Below are 21,297 nucleotides of genomic sequence, written 5' to 3' on the forward strand. Positions count from 1 at the left end.
ACTATCTAACTTCTAAACAAACTTTCTCCTCATGCTTGCCATACACTTTTCTCTCATCACAATGAACCTGTCTTGTTCATTGTCTAGGAAATGGTAATATGCATACCTCCACTTCTCATAAGCACCAAGGGACCACAGACTCCCCAAAATCCTGTAATGAACCCAAGTGCAACAGAAACATAAAACCATGGAATTTGATGCTCCTTGGTGTCTGCATCTTGGGTGCTCATATCAGGTGCATCAGCACCCTCTGTTGTCTGACACTTATTTTGAAGTGGGGCACCACAAAGTTGATTCCCCTCAAATGCAGAAGCATCGAAACTTTGGAGTTGAGTGCTTGATGGTATTGGTCCTCCAAGATTATTGTACGAGACATTAAATCTTGATAAGAAATTAAGACCTGTGAATGACGCCGGGATTTTTCCAGACAAATCGTTCATGGAGAGATCCAGTACCTCAATATACTTCAGGTTAGAAATCTGGTCTGGAATGTTGCCGGAGAAGTTGTTAGCACTAAGATCCAGCTGGTGGAGATATTGCATTTGGCCAATCTCTATAGGTATATTCCCACTAAGGCAATTGTGACCTAGGTGTATAAATGGGGTATAAAATATATAATTGTACTGTAAAAGTTCTGCATGAGCACTAGTACTGTAGTAAATAGGCAATTCAAGATAAATACGACCTACTTGAGCTTCAGCTTGTCCAGATGCTAACATAGGTAGTGTGCACAATTCCTTTGGAAATTCTCCAGAAAGTTGGTTGAATTGCATGTTTAAGAAATACAAGCTTGGAAGAGTCCCCAGCCAACTTGGAATTGAGCCAGTGATTCTGTTGTTATTCAGTTCCAAGACCAGTAACTTTTTCAGCTTCGATAACCATGAAGGAATTATACCACTAAGGTTACATGAATTCAAATCTAAAAGTAGAAGATTTTGAAATCCATTAAAATCCGCCATTTCAACACTGTTCGGCATTTCCTCACCTAAAAAACTGGATTGTAATCATAGGACTGCAAGGCGTTTGCAACCCATTAGTATCCTCATTGCCTCTTTGATATTTGTCAAACGTTTGTTCATACTAAGTGAGAGGAAGGACAGGGATTTCAATGAAAGAATTTCAGGCTCTATTTGAACCTCTAGATTATTGTAGGCCACTCGAATTGCTTTCAAGAACTTGCACGAGTAGAGGCTTCTCGGCAAGATACCAAAGAAGTTATTTTGTCGCAAGTCGAGTTTACTAAGTTGGCTAAGTTTGGAAAAATTGAGCATGGAGATATCACCTCCCAAGTTGTTGGCTCCCATACGTAGTTCAACAAGGTTTGTGCAATTCATCAGAGACAGGGGGAATGCACCTTCCAGATGGTTGAAATCAAGGAGAATGTATTTCAACTTGGAGAGCTTCCCAAGATGGAGAGGGAGCACACCACTCAACTGGTTATAGGAGAGGTCAAGGGTTGTAAGGTTGGTGAGGTTGGAAATTCTATCACTCACTGCTCCATACAATGAATTCCGAAGTAGTGAAATCTATTCAAGTGTGGTAGCATTAAAGATATCTTCTGGAAGCGATCCTGACAGGTAATTGTAACCAGCACGGAAGACCTGCAGTTTGGAACACTTCCCCAATCCAGAAGATATACTACCATTGAACTTATTGAAGGAAAAATCAAGGTGTCGTAACGAAGAAGAAGAAGGATGACAAATGGAGGATGGGATAGGACCGGAAAAGGTGTTGTTACTAACATTGAAACTAGTTAAATTCCAAGATTGTTGGAAAAAAGAAGGTGGAACTGTACCATGTAAACGATTGCTGGAAAGATCCACCATCCGAATATGACTGGATGGTAGAGAAGATGGTAACACTCCAAAAAGAAGGTTATAGCTCAAATCTAGGATTTCGAGATCATTCAAGGACAAGAAGAACTCAGTTTGATCTAGAGAACCAGAGAGTGAATTATGGGAGAGATTCAAGTGAGTGAGATGTGTGAGATTTGCAAGTGATGATGAGGGGAAAATACCTCCTTTTAGTTTGAGCCCTTTGGAGGGTAACTGCAAATAGGTGACCCAACCATCTCGATTACAAGTAATGCCTTCCCAATTGCAACAATCAGCGGAAGTCCAATTCAACTGAGGAGAAGACAGAGTGAGAGCTAAGAACAGCAGAGAGCTGCGTTCGCTTTGGTTGCAAGCATGAATGTTTTCAAATATGATATTGGAAGAGAATATCAAGAGTAAGAAGAAAATGAATGCATTAGTCATTTGGTGATAAAGCTGAACTAGCATGTCTGTTCGTTGGTCAGATCAGATTTCACTCACGTTTGTATTTATATTGAACTAAAATCAGGTCGGTCAGCATTGCCAAATTAATTGATGATCACTTAAGTTACTAGAAAATTAGTAACCCAGTCTGACCGGCACTAAGAAAGATAAGTATCATTTTGATATAGCTAGACAAATTATTGAATGTTGAAGGAATATCGATTTAGTGTGCCTTATCAAACTAGGAGTAGCAATAGGAGAGAAGGTTCTAGATTTCCCAATCCTACACGGATTGGTATTCCTTGTAACATTAGAACTAGCACTTTGTAATCCCTATATATAGGGCTCCTATTCTCAATAATAAGAACACATCTCTCTCATCAATCTCTCTCAAATACATTATACTTAAACACGTTATCAGCACGACTCTAACCACAAAACAGAAAACCAAAACTCATTCACAAATCAGCCCCTAGCCCGAGCTAGCCGAGCCTTCGCTGCAGCCCGAGCGCCCGTGCGCTTGCAACCTTGCACAGCAGCCCCTGCTTCCCCCTCCCTGCAGCCCTGCGTTCCAGCCTGCTGCCACCGAAGCATCCCTGCTGCGCAAACAAGCCAACGCACACCCACTGCATCTTTTTCCCGTTCCTGTGCACATCCGTCTTCTTGCAAGCCTCGAAACGTCTAGTTCGGAAGCTCAGATCGAAAAACTTTCTTCATCAAAGTTGTTCGTCTCTGTCTCCTCCATCTAACCTCCGAATTTCAGCCTTATCGGAGTCATATTGAGATCTGTACACCAATCGAGGTACAAGCTGTTCAGAACAGAATCTACTCGGATTGCTTCGCTCCATCACGCCTGCATCGACACGCGCGTGATCCAAATACAAGTAAGTATTCAAAAGAGTAAGTTTTGAAGTTCCTATAATTTCAGAATTTATATTTCTTCTTCTTTTCTCGGGGACTTGAAAACCTCCCTTCTTCTACATCCCACCTTTCTTATAACGTGGGTTCGATTTTTGAGAAAAGCGGAATCGTGGGGATTCACGCAATTAACGAACTAAGAGCGTTCGTAAGACTTCGGACTAAGAGCGTCCGTAAGCATCGATTTAACGAACTAAGAGCGTTCGTAAGCTACGGACTAAGAGCGTTCGTGAGCATAGATTTTGACCATTTAAACATCATTGTTTCGGTCTAATCCAATTATTCTTGGAAATCGATTTCTTGGTAGCATAGCTCGGAAATCTTATTTAGTTTTCGTGGAAGCATTGACTCCGAAACTAACTTGTTTTTGTTTCATCTTTCTGGATGTCAAACACAAACAAACTCGATTTTGTTCCATTGGATTATGCAGGCAAAAGGTACTTAATTTGGGTCACTGATGTCGAGATCCACCTCATTGCCCGTGATTTATTGCATACAATCCAAGAGCTTTGTCTTATAGAAACAGCTCCAGACCCTCAAACTGAGAAAGATAATTCCAAGGCACTTGCCTTTATGAAACGTCACATGGATAGTGACCTCCAGTTTGAGTTCATAAATGAGGATAGCGCCATAAAGCTTTGGCATGCGCTTCGCGAACGATATGGCAATGTTCGTGACTCCATCCTTCCGAATACAGAAGCAGAATGGAAACATCTTCGCTTTTCTGAATTTGACACTGTCATGCAATTTTATTCGGAAGCTCTCAGCATCAAAGCAATGATGTGTCTCTGTGGAAAAACAATCACAGAAGACCAATTGATTGAGAAAACCCTCAATACCTTCCCCGTCTATGCTATGAGGTCCTCTGACTTATTCCGGACTCATGTAAATGCAAGGCGAATCACAAGTTTTCAACAGCTTATTGAAGCTATGGTCACTACTGAAAGACATGGCAATGAACTTGTGAAAAGAAGATTTGATAGGCTTCAAGATAGCTATCAAGAGCATCGTCCTATGGCTAGAGAAAGTCGCCATCGACGTCATGATCCATACGATCGAAATGCTCAAGAAGGTAATCGCTCAAGGCGACAATCCCACGACCGTAGGAGGCGTGATTTTGAGGGAAATAGGGTTGGAAACCATGGAACCAACGTTGGCCATGGGCACCACTTTCCAACGCCACCAGTCCTAGGGACTATGCATATTGCGCCAATGCGCCTCAATCAAGGGAGAATCCTCTTTATAGTGTCTATTTCTGATATGGAACGTCTGATCAATGGACCTGAATTTGCAATGTACCTACGAAGGTAGTCGCATCATGGTGATCAAGACTTCGAGTTCACAAAGACTTTAAATCTGGCGATGAAGACAAAATACCGCAGATTTTTATTTATAGTCTTTTATTTTTCCAAGAATTATGTCATGGCAATTATGCCTTAAATCAATTTGATTTTTATATTGGATTAGATTATGGTCACGAAACTTTGGTGTCATCATTGGATATTATTAATAAAGTATCGATTTATTTTATCTCATGTCGTAGACATGTTTTTCGAACTTTATTATTTCAAAGATATAAGAGCCAATGGTTTTCATGTGGAAACACATTGTGAGAATGGACAAGAGTTCCTTTGCATCACCTCTAATGACTACGGACATAAACGAGTATTAGAGAAACTTATGTGTCGCTCTAGTGGGTTGTATGCAACCACTATTCGAGTCATTGAATCCAACCATGTCATGAGAGATGATTTATGGGATTCCGACACGTATAGGCTTTGGCACGACCGTTTGGGACACCCAGGTCGTGACATGATGATCCGTATATTAAAGACTTCACCCGGACATCCCTTTTTCAGAACGAAAGGAAGTAAAACTCGAAATTTGGATCAAGGAGGAGCACCTGCGCCTCACGGTGCCTTCCCCCTTCAAGTCCGGCCACCACTAGCCGGCGCCGCCATCCCCCTGCGGCTCAAGGGTGGCTTTGACGCCACCTCTGCTCCTCTGACTCAAATTTCGACTTCTAAAGTCCATTGTGACTTCATGGCTCAACCAAAATCCTCATTGGTTGTTTCCAAAGCCCATCATTCGTTCTGCAAAGCCTGCTCTTTAGCAAAGTTAGGATCGAGACCATCCTATGCAAAGGACACCAAAGAAAATATACCATTCTTGCAAAGAATCCAAGGTGATATTTGTGGACCTATTCAACCACCATGCGGACCATTTAGATATTTTATGGTGTTGGTTGATGCATCGACACGCTGGTCACATGTCATGCTATTGTCCACAAGGAACGCTGCATTTGCTAAACTCCTAGCACAAATAATTAAGTTACGGGCTCACCACCCTGATCATCCCATTAAGTCTATAAGATTAGACAATGCTGGGGAGTTTACATCAAAGACTTTTGATGATTATTGCATGTCCATTGGGATTGATGTTGAACATCCTGTTCCTCATGTTCATACCCAAAATGGTCTCGCAGAAGCCACCATTAAACGACTACAAATGGTTGCTCGAGCATTGGTGATGCGCACCAATCTCCCTATTTCTGCTTGGGGCTATGCAATATTGCATGCAGCTGTGCTTATTCGTTTGAGGCCCACTGCCACTCAACCCTTCTCTGCGTCCCAGATGGTTACTGGGTATGAGCCTGATGTCTCACACTTACGCATATTTGGGTGTGCAGTCTATGTGCCTATTGCGCCGCCACAGCGCACCAAAATGGGTCCTCAAGACGATTAGGCCTTTATGTTGGATATGATTCTCCAACGATTATCCGCTACATAGAACCCTTGACAGGCGATCTCTTTACCGCTAGATTTGCGGATTGTCACTTCGATGAGACAGTCTTCCCGTCGTTAGGGGGAGATAAGAACATCAATGTTCAACAGGAACGACAGGAATTGTCGTGGTCTGTCCCCACTCTGTCTCATCTTGATCCCCGAACCGCACAGTCAGAAATTGAAGTGCGGAGAATTTTCGATCTTCAGAACGTAGCAGATTCGATGCCTGATGCGTTTTCTGATATCGCTAAAGTGACGAAATCACACATACCTGCTGCAAACGTGCCTGCAAGGATTGATGTCCCTAAAAGTAGAGGACATGACGCCAACTCAAGAATGCATGAGCATGGCGCCAACGTCCCATCTCTCAATGATGGTGACGTTGTGGCTAGGCCCACGGCTCCCGCCAAGAAGCGCGGGAGGCCCATAGGTTCGATGGATTCTCGCCCAAGAAAGAAAGCGAGTTCGGCACAAAATAATCCATTAATCATCGATGTAAATAATCCATCTCATGAGAATATTCCGGATTATGGTTATGTCCAAGAGACATCATTGGGGGACGCTCCAATGTCAGAACCAACTCCAGAGAATAGAGAGATCTCCATAAATTACACTAGTGTACATGAGATGATGGATAGAAATTCTATGGCGATTGATGATGCATTTGCATATCATATTGCAAAAGGAATCATAGAATATGATGATATCGAACCTCGCTCTGTTGAAGAATGTCAACAAAGAGCGGATTGGCCTAAATGGAAAGATGCAATCCAGGTTGAATTGGATTCACTAACAAAGAGACAGGTATTTGGGCCTGTAACGCAGACACCCCCAAGTGTAAAGCCTGTTGGCCATAAATGGGTCTTTGTTAGAAAGCGTAATGAGAAAAATGAGGTTGTTAGATACAAAGCCCGCCTTGTGGCGCAAGGTTTCTCACAACGCCCTGGAATTGACTACGAGGAGACATATTCTCCCGTAATGGACGTTATAACGTTCCGCTACCTCGTCAGTTTGGTAGTTTCCGAAAAACTTGACATGCAGCTTATGGATGTGGTTACAGCATATCTCTATGGGGATCTAGATTCAGAGATATATATGAAGGTTCCAGATGGACTTCAATTACCCAAATCAAGTGGCTCTAAACCACGGAGCGCGTTTTCAATAAGGTTAAAACGCTCACTATATGGATTTAAACAATCCGGACGGATGTGGTATAACCGTCTAAGTGACTACTTGATTGGGAAGGGATATATTAACAATGAAATATGCCCATGCGTGTTCATTAAAAGAACAAGTTCCGGATTTGCAATCGTAGCAGTTTATGTCGATGACATGAACCTAATTGGAACTCTAGATGAGTTGAAGGAAACTGCTAAATACTTGAAATCCGAATTTGAGATGAAAGATCTTGGGAAAACACGGTTTTGTCTCGGTTTAGAACTCGAGCACCGTAGTGATGGAATCTTGATCCATCAGTCTGCATATACTCAGAAAATCCTAAGGCGCTTTAATGAAGATAAAGCAAAGCCTACGAGTACTCCCATGATCGGCCGTAGTCTTGAGCCCGGAAAAGATCCGTTTCGTCCAAGGGATGAGGACGAAGAACCATTAGAGGCCGAGGTGCCCTATTTGAGTGCAATAGGCGCATTATTGTACTTAGCTCAATGCACAAGACCGGATATCTCATTCGCAGTGAACTTGTTAGCTCGACATAGCTCTGCGCCAACACGCCGCCATTGGATTGGTATAAAGACAATCTTTCGATACCTAAGAGGTACGATTGATATGGGCCTATTCTATCCCTACAGAGAGAAAAGGAATGACGGAAAATTGGGATTGGACCCCAAGAGGCAAAACGCCCCCGTCTATGGAATGGCCGCCGGCCATGTTGCCGCCGCCGGCGCCGCCACCGCTCATGGTGGCCGGCATTCTCCTATCTCCCTCCATCAAAACGACAATGATGTCTTGATGGGTTTTGCTGATGCAGGGTACCTCTCTGACCCTCACAAAGGTCGCTCCCAAACTGGTTATGTCTTTACCATGGGAAGCACTGCGATATCTTGGAGGTCTACAAAACAGACCCTTGTTGCTACTTCCTCAAATCATGCAGAGATTATTGCTCTACATGAAGCTGTACGTGAATGTGTATGGCTAAGGTCCGTAATTCGACACATTCAAGGAAGTTGTGGTTTGAAGTCTACCACAAATGAACCTACATGCATTTATGAGGATAATGCAGCTTGTATTGAACAAATGAAGTTAGGTTTCATCAAGGGCGACAACACCAAGCATATATCGCCTAAGTTCTTTTATAATCAGCAACAACAATCACTTCTAAAGATTGAAGTGAATCAAATCCGATCAGAGGATAATGTAGCGGACTTATTCACTAAGTCGTTACCTAAATCCACCTTCGAGAAACATGTGAAGAGCATCGGATTGAGAAAGTTATCCGAACTCCCACGATTATAGCAATCAGGGGGAGATATCGACATCAGGGGGAGTTATGATGTCTACATGTTCGATCTCGAAGAGTGAATGACGTGTTGTGCTCTTTTTGTCCTTCGACCAGGGTTATTTTTATCCCACAGGGTTTTTGTTACCTGGCAAGGTTTTTAACGAGGCAACGGATGAAGCGTCACCACCAAGTTTGAAGCGGCACAAGGGGGAGTGTTGAAGGAATATCGATTTAGTGTGCCTTATCAAACTAGGAGTAGCAATAGGAGAGAAGGTTCTAGATTTCTCAATCCTACACGGATTGGTATTCCTTGTAACATTAGAACTAGCACTTTGTAATCCCTATATATAGGGCTCCTATTCTCAATAATAAGAACACATCTCTCTCATCAATCTCTCTCAAATACATTATACCTAAACATTGAATATATTTTGTCATGGAATCTACCTCTAAGAAGATACTTTGTCAATTATTATTATAGCTGGGTTGGCACTGTATATTGTTTATGAATCAATAGTATGTCAGTGTTCATCTTGGTCAGAAATGGAGCGACTGTTTTGCCCTTACTATTTGCCTCAACTACGATTTTGCGATAAGACGCTGGAGGCTTCGAGAGACAGTGATAGAGAGAGAGAGAGAGAGAGAGAGACGGTGATCGAGATAGACACACAGCAACTCTGAGAGCGAAGAAACAATCGAGGGTTGGGTTTGTTTTGGAAGATGTTCCGTTTCACCTGTACAGCAACACCAAGTTTGCACCAAGACTTGGAACCCACCGCTTCCTCTTCTCTTAGTTTGAGTTTCTCCTGCATCATTCAACAGCAAAACCTCTCAAATCTTTCTCCAGCCTTCGATGTCAACCCCTGAAAGATTATGTTCGGGCTGTTCAATCTATCAAGGTGAGTATGTCTTTGACTTGCTACCATTGTATATAACATTAGATTTATGGTTATAATTTTGATAGTTTTATACATGTGGGAAAGTTCGATTCACGATATGGATTAATTGTATAATTCACCCCCACTCCAACCCATTTTGGCCTTCTGGGAATCTGTATTTATTGTCCACAAAAGGTTTAATCTTTATTTGTCATAGAATATAGTAGCTGACGCTGTTGATTTTGTGTGTTGAAACAGGCCACCATAGCTGAGAGAGCAAATGCCTTCAGGCTACAGTGTTGCTATCTGAAACTGCTGTTAGGCTGGTGTATTTGTATGTGAACAACATATAAGTAGTAGCTACTGTCAATCTGTAGTTTAAGTAAAACAAAATTGGTTCAGAAAAAAAAGAATTGCAAAATAGTGCAGATGATAACCATTTCATTTAACTGAAGTAGGACTTGCCTACATTGGTAACCAAACCTCAATTTGGAGACACTGCTTACCAAGAAAGGTAATCCTTTGAATTCTTGCTCTGCACACTTTTGAAGTATTGTTTGCGTTCTCTATCAGTAAAGTAATTCACTTCCTGCTTCTTCAATTTCTGCATTTGGCATAAACTATGCTCCTCTTTTTCTGCTGAAATCTTTTTTATCTATGAAATTTGATGAATTTTTTGGTTGATCTATTATTCTGGAATCTAATCTCACTTTCCTCGAATGTTCTTCGGCTTCCCAGTTTCTGGGTTTACTTCCTATACAATAATATCTTAATTTAAGGCAAGGTCTGAAAAGACCCAAGATTTTACGAGAAAAAGATGAGTGAGTGTGAACATGGAGTACAGGAAGCTCAAAGATCAGGTATTTTCTTTTTCTTTATAGCATCATGACATCATCGAATTTCTTCAATAAACCTAAAATTGTGGAACTTTTGATTCCAATCTGATCAAACTGTAGGATGAAAATGGAAATTCAGCTGCCGACGACATAAAAAATTTACGGGGAAATCCGCTTTCTATTGGTAACTTTGATTTGTTCTCTTATTTTGTTACTTAGAAATCTCAATCTAATGAGTTGAATGTTCATGCTTAATTTTGGTGTTCATCTGAACAATGTAGCGCCAACTATGGGAGATGGGTCAATAGACCAAAAATGGAAGCACAAGTATGATTGAAGTAGAGGAGCTTCAGCCATATTCACATGGATATACAGAGCTAAACTTTTTCTGAAGGATGAGGGAACAATGATGTGACCCACATTGACACCATATTCAAGTATGCTTCCTCTCTCATATCTGCACACTAAGGTTTACATCTTTGATGATAGGCATGCTCATTATGAAAGCACCCACAATTAAATGATTTGTCTGACAAAAAAAAAATGATATGGTTATCTCAATTGTCTGTTATTTGATCATTTTTGTTAGGATTAAGATCCTGTTTATTAAGTTTAATTGTCTTCCTGCAAACCAAGTATTGTTCTCTTTCTCGAAATGGACCCTTCTTTCATTTGTCACAATCTTGACCATTCTGTAAACTAACTAACCGAGATACTCACAATGTCAAATGTGATGGATTCTTCACTAATGTGCTTCAATATTGATGTGTTGCATTATATGAAATCTGATCTAATCTGCTTATTTCTTTGATTTTAATGTTTATATTTCACCCAAAACCAGCACAAACCAGCAAGCTTAAACAATATTTAGTCAGCAACTTATTTTGCTTCTGCAGATGGGATCTGACAAATGGAACCCATTGTCCTTACCAAATTCACGGCAATATCAAAATACCAGCAAGCTTACACAGTATTGATTTTAGTCAGCAACTTATCTAAACTCAAAAAATTTAAGTTGACGAGGATCTATACAACTATACAATATTGCTGTGTTGCATTTAGCCAAAATACAGTGTCAAATGTGATGCGTTCTTCTTTCATTTCTCAAAATACTCACAATGTCAAATGTGATCGATTCTTCTCTAATGTGCTTCAATATTGCTGTGTTGCACAGTGGTCTTATTGACATCATTTTTTTTTTTCCACAGATTGGGGTTAAACATGAAGTCTGTTTATCTTTTAATGTAACATTAAATCTTTATTTATTGGGTTTTAACCTAGCTGTGAAAATAACATTTGGCTTTTTTCCTACTGCTGAACTTGTAATATATAAGACCTCTGCTTAATTAAGATGGCAGAAAAGAATGCAGTGGAGGATTTTAATCGAGGAAGCTGAGAATAAGTAGGACGACGACATGTGGACATCAGTGAACAACCAAAGAAATAAGCTTTTCCAGAGATGGATGTCCAAGTAAGCCAGACTATACCACAGCTTATCGAAAATGCTTAGAAAATTTATGACTATTTTACTTTTCTAGATTCTTCTGTTATATCGAATGCAAAAACCTTGGAATTTAACTCCATCATAGGGATAGAATTTGTACAGATGTAATGGTTCCTTGCTCATTAGATTGAAATTATGTGCGATATTATTTGTGTGTTCTAGGACGTACTCAGAGAACCCTGGAACGCTGGAATTGCTCCAGGGTTTTTCAATCCCAAACCTAAATTCAATAAAATTGATCATACATTTGAATTGTGAAATGTGAAGCATCTAAAGAGTTCACTGTAATCAATGGTTTAACATAATTTGTATCGTTTAACATTAATGCTAATATGTTTATATGTTTTCTGTAGGGATGCTATTGATTTATTTTGATTGAGGTGAGAGGGAATCTAGAAGACAATTATCTCAGTTCTTGATAGTGCTCATGGCCTCTGTAAGTGTGGCTCCTTCATCTGGATTAGGAGACGGCAGTGGAAATACGGTTGCCCAGTGAGATGAATAACATGAAAATTAGGGATGACGTACAAGATAAACAATACCCACTTATTATTGGCTCAATCTTTGATCCTGCTGTGGACTTTTCAAAAGGTGTATTCTTCTTTTCTTATCAGTTATGACTTATGGAGTTGGTCTCGGGTCTTGGTGGCTGAAATTTTTTTTGTTACAATGCAGGCATTGAGGTAATTGTTGTGTTGACCTGCTGTCCAAATTCTTTGTTACAACTTCAGCAATTAAGCTGGTTTTTCATTCTAGGAGTTGACCTGGCTTATATGCTCATTGGTATTGAAAAGAGACACCTACCTGAAGCATAGCCGGAAGCAAAATTGAGCTGTGAAAATCTTAATCAAAGATTATGTAGTGAACCTTGAACGGCAGGAGACATGATGATTTAGGTAAGACACATTCTCATGAAACTTGCAGTTTATAATGCAGAAGCAGGGGAGGATTCTGATATTATACTTTCTGTTTTGATTCTGTTAATAAAACGTGTGGGATGGCTTTTGATTGGTGTATTGATCACAACTGTGTTCAGAATGTTGATGAGGAAATACTGTAGTCATGGGAGATTCTTCTGCAGCATTCATACACACGTAACTGTTGATGGCAAAGCTTCTATCCCAAAATTCCATATGTGCAATATGTAAATATACAAATCTACTTAAATACCAACTTTTGTAATATGTAGAGTTATGACATTCACCAATAAACGTTTCTTAGTTTATGGTTCTGATAGTTATACATACAAGAAATTGAGGAAGAAAAAAAAAATGCAAACCTGCGCGATACGTATATCTAGTGGAATCTATATCTAAGTTTTGTTTTAATTTCATATGGTAGCTTGTCTTCCTTTGCTCATATAACTATCTACTGGTCAGGGTACATAGCCTTAAAATTGAAAAAAAAAAGAAAAGGTATAATTATTATAAGAACGAACTGTGCCATGATCGCCTAGTTCCACTGGCCGCATGCATAAGTTCCCAGAAGGATCGGCAAGTCCATAACCCAGTCCAAACGGCATCAAGACATATCGGTATCATTTTCATATAGACAAATTATGGAAGATATTTGGCCCATATATTGTCATGGAATCTATAGCCAAGTTTTGTAACCATGTGGAAGCAAGATCGACAATGTCAATGTGACCCTCACAAAAAGTGATACGTACATATTGTAGACATGTAAAAGACAATCATATTCTAAAAACATATCTCTTTTACGTTCTTTTACTCAAGATTTATTTTTTTATTTAAGGGATTGTACATATTTGAGATATTTTATTTATATGATCTTATCATCTGAACTAAACTAATAAATTATAAATATCAAAGAAATCAGCTAAATCAATAGCCAACCACTTAAAAATAAAAATAAAGTAACAAGAGTTTAGCTAGACTTAAATTCAATTTGAATTTAGATGGGAAGAAAGAATAGAAAATAGACAAAAAACCATGCTCTCTCTTTCTCTCGAGAGAAAAACCCTAAGACCGCAACATGCCTTACTGGGCGGCGGTGGCTCTGCAAATGTCTTGACTCTCGAAAGAGAGGTTGTCCGGCCACTTGGTGGCTCGGTAATTTGGAGTTGGAAGGGTGGCGGCGCTCGTCTTTCTTCTCCCCTATTTGGCAACGTCGGCGATTGGCTTCGACGATGTCCCATGATGGCAGTCAGTTTGGCTGCGAAAACTCAAGATTTCATTTTGCTGGTGTTAAGCGGTGCTGGGCTTTTCTCTCTGGGCGAGGTCGGATGGGGTTTCGTTGATGGTTGTGGTCAAGGCTATCTGGTTTCAGATCCGAGAGGGGGCTCTCTGGAAGTGATGGATTGCTGGGATCGAGCAGTCTCTGAAGGGGTTGTGCGTCGTCCCGGAGGCTGTGCTAGATCGGGATCGGGTTCAGGCCGAGGAATTACTGTGGACACGGCTGTATTCGGTAGCCTTTGTGGGAAGGACGAAGATGTTGGAGCGGCGGCTCTGACGGCGAATGTCGGCGGCGGTGCGGCTGATGGATTTGGGTTGAAAAGACACATGTGGGCTCAATGGGTTACGGATTTGGTTTACCCTACTCATTGGGCCTGCATCTGGAGTGGAGGGGCTTATTGGGCCTTGATCTGGTCGGTGGGCTTCAGTTTTGGGCTCACCGGTCTAGTGTTTCAAGTGGGACGGCTTATCTTTTTGCCACGGGGCTGGATTGTTTCGGTCTCCCTGGCATATAGTACTTTTTAAATTTTGTTTGGGTCGCAAAAACCAGTGCCTTAGTTGTTACCCTTTTTATGTCTGCTTCGAGGTTTCTGGTTTTTGTTAGAATAATGGTGCGTGGATTTCCTAAAAGGTGGGTGTACTAGGGACTATCTAGGATGCTATTTGTTAGAATAGGGTTTTGGTGGTTCTAAGGAACGATTGCTTTCTGTTGACCCCATAGGGGTGTTTCGTTTTTGTACTGCTTGCTGAATCTAATGAAAGGGCTGACCTATTTGCGTTCAAAAAAATTTGAATTTAGATGGGGTCTTATTTAGCTAGACTTCAAACTTTCAAATTGCCTCAATGCAAATTATTCAGATCTCTTTCTATGTATCATTTGGATATTGGATGACCAAGACAGAACCAAATTTTAATTTTAGTGAAATATAATTGACTGAAAAAAAAAATCTTTTATTACATCATATATGCTCTCTATTGGAAATTTCCCTCCAACAAGGAGTACCTACCAACAATGAAATAATTTTCTTCCCATCTTTACCCTTCCCTACTCATCTAAATTACTTCGCTTCTATTCCACTGTTCTTCCCAAAGTCAATTCCCACCTCTCTTAGATCCAAACAGACTAAACCTAGAGAGAGCCTCCCTCTTGACTCGAGCAAAACCCTAGTTTTCTCCAACCTCTACCGCATTGAGTCCTCCATGCAGAGTTTCAAAATTCTAACTTGGAACTGCCGGGGTCTTAACAATATCAAGACCCAAGATGCCCTAGTCAATATTGTACGCCAGTGAAACCCCAGTCTTGTTTTTTTGTCTGAAACCCTAGCTACACCATGTCTCCTCAATGATATTCGTAGCCGTATAGGTTTCAATGGTGTACTCTGTTCACCAAGGGATGATTATTGTCGGGGCCTGGGTCTCTTCTGGAGGAATGAAATCCCTGTACGTCTCCGGAATTACTCGAACAACCACATCGATGCAGAAGTAGGAGAGGTTGGTTCAGAAGGTGTGTTTCGTTTCACTGGCATATATGGAGTGGCAACAACGGCAAATCGGAGAACTACCTGGAATCTACTTAGAACCCTAGCAGCACAGGTTCACCTTCCCTGGTTAATTGCGGGGGACTTCAATGAAATCTTGTGCCTGGAAGACAAGTCAGGTGGCCCTGCATGGAGTGTCCACCAAATGAACCGATTCCGTCAAGCTCTGGTGGATAGTGGTTTAATGGATATGGGATTTATGGGTTCTCGATTTACATGGGCCAATCGATTCACCAAAGAACGCCTAGACAGGGCATGTCAGAATTTCCAGTGGAGAGAACTGTACCCTTTCTCCCTTGTGATCACTCTGCCTCTCAGTCGGTCGAATCACTACCCTTTACTCATTGAGGTTAATCCTGAACGGCCTCCAGTGGGTCGCCCTCCTCAACTCTTTCGGTTTGAGGAAATGTGGCTGAGTCATGCAGATTGTGGGAACGTTGTCAAGACAGGTTGGATGTTGCCTACAACGGGTGAGACGATGGCCCAAGTAGGTCGTAAGATCAAACAAACGGGGACCTTGTTCCTCAACTGGCATGAAGGGACTTTCCAACAACGACAGGTTGAGATGAGGCTAGTTCAAAGCAAGTTGGAGGTGCTTATGCAAACAGATCACCAAAATTCCCACTTTGATGAGATTAGGAACCTCCAGTTTAGACTTAATGAATTACTTTCGAGCAACGAAACATATTGGAGACAACGCTCCAAAGTTCAGTGGCTTCAGGAGGGTGATCGGAATACTAGTTTTTTTCATCGACGAGCATCGAATCGAAGAAGCAAAAATAGAGTCAAAGGTATAATGACCAAGGATGGCCAATGGACCTGTGATCCTAGTGATGTGGAAAATACCCTTCTTAGTTATTATGAGAACATTTTCCAGGCTGAGCAGTCTGATCAGGTGGCTACGGGTTTGATATTGGATAGCTTTCAACCTCGAGTCACAGAGAGCATGAATGCAGAACTCATGGCTCCTTACTCGGATGATGAGATAAAGCGAGCCTTGTTCCAGATGCATCCATCAAAATCTCCGGGACCGGATGGCATGTCTCCCTGTTTTTTTCAGCGTTTTTGGGACGTGGTGGAGTTCGACGTCTGCAAAGCAGTCTGAGAAGTGCTTAATACTGGAGTGATTTCTCAGGAATCTAATTTCACCCATCTTGTTTTACTTCCGAAGATCAAAGAGCCGAAGTTTGCGTCAGATTTGCGTCCAATCGCTCTCTGTAATGTGGTCTACAAAATAGCTTCCAAAGTGCTTGCTAACAGGTTGAAAAAGCTTCTCCTGAGTATTATTTCTCCACTCCAAAGTGCTTTTGTCCCTGGTCGACTCATCTCGGATAATACGTTAGTTGCCAGGGAGGTAGCTCATTTTATGAAAAAGCTTCGCTGTCAGACGGAGGGTTTCTTTTCTTTGAAGTTGGATATCTCAAAAGCCGATGACAGGCTAGAGTGGTGTTATCTGGAGGCTATCTTAGCGAAACTCGGTTTCTGCCGAGCTTGGGTGGATGTGATTATGGCTTCTATCAAGTCAGTAAGTTACTCTATTCTCATTAATGGTAACCCTACTGGATTTATTTTACCAACAAGGGGCATTAGACAAGGGGATCCTCTTTCCCCATATCTGTTTATTCTCTGTGCAGATGGTCTTTCTGCTTTGATTTCTTCAGCTGTGCAGACTGGGGCAATTCGGGGTCTTAAAATGTCACCTTCAGCCCCAACCATTCATCATCTACTTTTTACTGATGACTGTTTTCTGTTTGGGGAAGCTTCTTTTCGAGAATGTCAAGCCTTTAAGAATATTGTCTCAATCTACGCTCGGGCTTCAGGTCAGAAGATAAACCTGGAGAAATCTAGCGTGGTTTTTAGTGGTAATGTGGGTTTCCGTCCCCGAAATCATCTGGCATCTATTCTCGGAGTTAAATGTGTTAAGGAACACGGTCTGTACCTAGGCCTATCTATTCACGTGGGGCATGATAAAACATCTATATTTGCTTACTTGAAGGAAAGGCTTACTAAGAAGTTGATCAGTTGGAGATCCAAGATTCTTAGTGCAGGGGGGAAGGAAATTCTTCTTAAAGTTGTGGCTCAGGCTCTTCCAAATTATGTTATGAATTGTTATTTACTCCCCAAATCCCTCTGTGATGATCTACAGCAACTATGTGCTCAGTTTTTTTGGGGAGGCACTGATGACAAACGCAAGATTCACTGGAGGTCGTGGGAACGCATGTGTATACCAAAGAAACGTGGGGGCTTAGGTTTTAAACACCTTTATGCTCATAATCTTGCCATGTTATCAAAACAAGGGTGGAGGCTTCTGTCCAACCCTAGCTCCCTTGTGGCTCAGGTATTCAAGGCTCTTTACTATCCTACTGGTTCCTTTCTCACAGCTAGTTTGGGAGATCGACCGTCCTATTCTTGGCGTAGTATAATGGAAGCCAGACCAATACTTCAATCTGGCTTATTTTGGCGCATTGGTAATGGTCTTTCAGTTAATATTTGGGAAGATGAATGGATCCCTAATGTGGCTGCTCACTCCATAGTTCGACCACCAGACACTATTTTTGAATTTGTTTCGGATTTGATTGAGGTTAGTACTGGGTCATGGGACCAAGCGGCAGTTTATGCATGTTTTGACGTTGAGACCACCATACATGTACTCTCCATTCCCCTCAGCAGGAGGTTCGGCTCCGACAAGGTTGCTTGGAAGTATGATAAAAGGGGATGGTTCTCGGTAAAGTCTGCTTATATGATAGCCCGAGAGTTTTCCATTGGACATGTATTTGCTGCACCTTCAAGTGGAGATCCCTATATTCAACTTTGGCAGTCATTGTGGAAGGCCAATGTTCCAAAAAAGGTGGCTATATTTGGCTGGCGTGCAGCACACAATCTTCTTCCCACTAGGATGGCTTTGACAAGGAAGGGGTATATAGGTGAGATCCAATGTGTGGTATGCAATCATGCTGCCGAGTCTATTGACCATCTGTTTCGCGAATGCTCCATTGCTAGGGAGATATGGCAAGCCCCTCCCTTCTCTAATTCTCCCTCTAGCTTATCCTGGAAAGATTGGTTGTTGGAGAGAGCAATCTCGTTATCTTCATCTCTTTTTGATAAGCTGCTCATTCTTTTATGGAGTCTGTGGAGAAACCGCAATGCCATTCTTTGGAGGAATCAGTCCCAGTCTAGCTCAGGTGTAGTGGCATCAGCTTTAGCCTGGTATGATGAGTACCTGCAAGCTAATTTGGTAGCTAGCCCAGTTCGTAGTCGACAGAAGATAAAGAAGCAATGGGATCCTCCTGTCGGCGATACCGTGAAACTGAATGTAGACGGGGCCTTCTTACCGAATGTTCCATATGGGGGTACAGGTGGAGTTGTTCATAACACGCAAGGGCACTTCCTTGCTGCTTTTGCACATAAGGTGGAGTTTGTAAGCTCTTCTTTACATTCTGAGCTGCTGGCCCTGAAGCATGGTTTACAGCTATTGCAAATTCTGGAAGTTACTAACGCTGTCATTGAAAGCGATTGTCAGGTCGCAGTGGTGGCTATTCACAGTGAACTTGAGGATTTATCTCCACTCAGGGCCTTGGTGGTCGAAGTGCAAGGATTAATAGCTGCTAGTGCAGATACTAGTATCAGGTTTGTCTCTAGGCAGGCCAATACAGTAGCTCATAGGTTAGCAAGTTACGGATTTGAGTCTAATGTCAATCATGAATGGTTTGTCAATGCTCCAGACTTATTACTGAATGCCCTCATGTACGATTTGAATCGTATTCATTAATATAATTCCTTTTGTCTCAAAAAAAAAAAATTCCCCCCTCTCTTCTTCTCCTATAGCTCATCCATCGCCCAAATCTCTCTCTACCTTCTACTCCTAACCCTCTTCTCAGAAAGCCAATTATCTCAATCCCTCAGAGACCTCAAACCCAAACCCCAACCGTCCATCCACCTCGCTCCAATCAATCACAGACGTCCATGACCTCCTCCCCAAGTACGGCCTCCCAAGGGGTCTGTTACCCGACAACGTAAGATCCTACACTCTATCTGACGATGGAACCTTTGAGATCCATCTCGAAAACCCATGTTATGTTCACTTTGATCAGTTGGTGTACTACAACAAGAACATCAAAGGGAAGCTGAGTTTCGGCTCTGTTTCCGATGTGTCGGGGATTCAAGCCAAGAAGCTATTTATTTGGGTTTCCGTGACGGGGATGCATATGGAACAAGGGTCTGATTTAGTTGAGTTTTACGTTGGGGCTCTGTCCGAGAAATTGCCTGCTAAACAGTTCGAGGACATTCCTGTATGTAAGAGCAATTAAGGCTTGTCAAGGAGGACCTAGTGTGGAGTCAATGTGAGGTAAATTTGGATTTTTACTTCGAAAGAAAAATAATGTCTTTGCTGTTTGAGTGTGAATTATATGGGAAAGACTGGATTTTGTGTTTCTAAGATTTCTAATTTTACTTTGAAGGGTTGGGCAAAATAAGCAAAGAAACCACAGCCAACATTTACTTCTACTTCAAGTTAAAGACTGAGTTTCTTTTTGTACAAAAGTTGTTATTGTACATGAAGAATGAGCTTAGGTTTTAATTATGTCCATATTCTGTTAGTTAGGAACTTTGAAAGTTTGAAAAATTTTGGTCTTCTGAGTGCTTGAACTTGTCTGAAATGTTTATGCCATTTGTGTTGATAACCAAATCAAAGTATCAAAACAAAGGAAAAGGAAGATAATGTTTTCGAATTTTTTTTTAGGTTATTTAGAGCAACAATTGCAGGACCAAGAGATTCTTGTAGTCATTTTAAATTTTTAATAGGAGAATTCTGATGAATTATTTGCTAAAATCATCTTGTTGAACCTATGTTATGTCTTTCCTTTCCATATTTCTGAGGTTATGATGAAAAGAAGTTTTTCCATTTTCCTTTCCAATCAAAAACTTGTTTGCTTTGATAAAGATAATGTCTGTGAGAAGTTTGTAGTGTTTTACTCCAGCCATGCATGTCTGAAGGTTTGGAATCTCAGGTTTCGTACTTGCATCATGTATGTCTGTGTGCATTTTTTTATGAAGGCCATAGAAAGGCACTTGACCTATGTATTGAAATGGTTGCTTGAATAGTCAAATCCTATTTCACTTGGTATCACACTTTCACTCCATCTATGATCTAATTCTTGAGGCCAATGCTCATATGGGTGGGTTCAGGGTTAGGAGGATGGTTATCAGCCCCATTTTTACCCTCCAAAAGACAAAAAATAATGATGCCAACAGTTCTTGAAATTGTTATTTTGTCATTGATCCTTTGTTAAACACTGAGCAGACAATTATGAGTTTATAAACTTTGGCAGCATGCATAATCAGCAAATTCTTCAAGGGTTCATATTCATATGTAGATCGGAATGCCTTTGAAGTGAAACCAAAACCAACTTTGCAATTTTTAAGCTCTAAACCTTCTTTATCGTGTTGCTGTTTGCTGTGAGTAGAAGGCTCTTGCATGAACACCCAGCTTCTTAGCCGAGTGTTTTCTGTTTGAAGAAAATTCTTTAACCCAAATTTACACTGGAGAATATGTTCCCATTTAAAAGTTAGAAGTGCTTTTTTTTTTTGGCTCCTATCATCTTCCTTTGTGTGATTAGGCTTGAATGAATTATGCTAATCTTTGGTGGACTAATGTAGTTTCCTTAATGGTGATGCAGGCGGAAAGAACTAAATGGAGTTGGCATTGGAAGAAGAATAATGTGTGCATATGTTTCTATCTGTTGCAAGAATTTTATGCTCGTTGCTCTCAAGTTCTCTCCACACAAGTGGCGTACAGAAGCAAATATATGTGCATATGAATTTCTTGTTAGTTGCCACAAAAAGAAATAATGTATTGTTATTTCCTCTGTGCCAACTACAGGCACTGATCTACACCTTATGAATTATAAGTAAATATATGTGAAAATTT

The 21,297-nt window shown here is 41.1% G+C and overlaps 2 protein-coding genes and 1 long non-coding RNA gene across 5 annotated transcripts; 2 read left to right on the forward strand and 1 right to left on the reverse strand.

Annotated features, from left to right (window-relative positions):
- Positions 1-83: 83 nt before the first annotated feature.
- LOC112164412 (receptor-like protein 2) lies at positions 84-959 on the reverse strand. The gene has a single exon (XM_024300606.1). It carries the CDS (start codon positions 957-959, stop codon positions 84-86), a length of 876 nt encoding a protein of 291 aa, XP_024156374.1.
- Positions 960-9,304: 8,345 nt separating this feature from the next.
- LOC112165347 lies at positions 9,305-12,249 on the forward strand. 3 transcript variants are annotated; one of them, XR_005810858.1, is made up of 7 exons: positions 9,305-9,319; positions 9,557-9,812; positions 10,037-10,158; positions 10,255-10,318; positions 10,416-10,571; positions 11,486-11,605; positions 11,992-12,249. It is a non-coding gene; the product is annotated as an uncharacterized LOC112165347 (long non-coding RNA). The 3 variants fall into 3 exon arrangements; XR_005810859.1 differs by lacking the exon at positions 9,305-9,319 and having other exon boundaries at positions 9,376-9,812; positions 11,469-11,605; positions 11,992-12,248; XR_005810857.1 differs by lacking the exon at positions 9,305-9,319 and having other exon boundaries at positions 9,378-9,812; positions 11,992-12,248.
- Positions 12,250-13,797: 1,548 nt separating this feature from the next.
- LOC112164413 lies at positions 13,798-21,192 on the forward strand. Its single transcript, XM_024300607.2, has 4 exons — positions 13,798-14,246; positions 15,225-16,458; positions 16,507-19,716; positions 21,047-21,192. Exons 1-3 carry the CDS (start codon positions 13,798-13,800, stop codon positions 19,138-19,140), a joined length of 4,317 nt encoding a protein of 1,438 aa, XP_024156375.1. The 3' UTR covers positions 19,141-19,716; positions 21,047-21,192.
- Positions 21,193-21,297: the final 105 nt, after the last annotated feature.

This window comes from Rosa chinensis, chromosome 5, assembly GCF_002994745.2.
Source record: "Rosa chinensis cultivar Old Blush chromosome 5, RchiOBHm-V2, whole genome shotgun sequence".
Taxonomy (NCBI): domain Eukaryota; kingdom Viridiplantae; phylum Streptophyta; class Magnoliopsida; order Rosales; family Rosaceae; genus Rosa; species Rosa chinensis.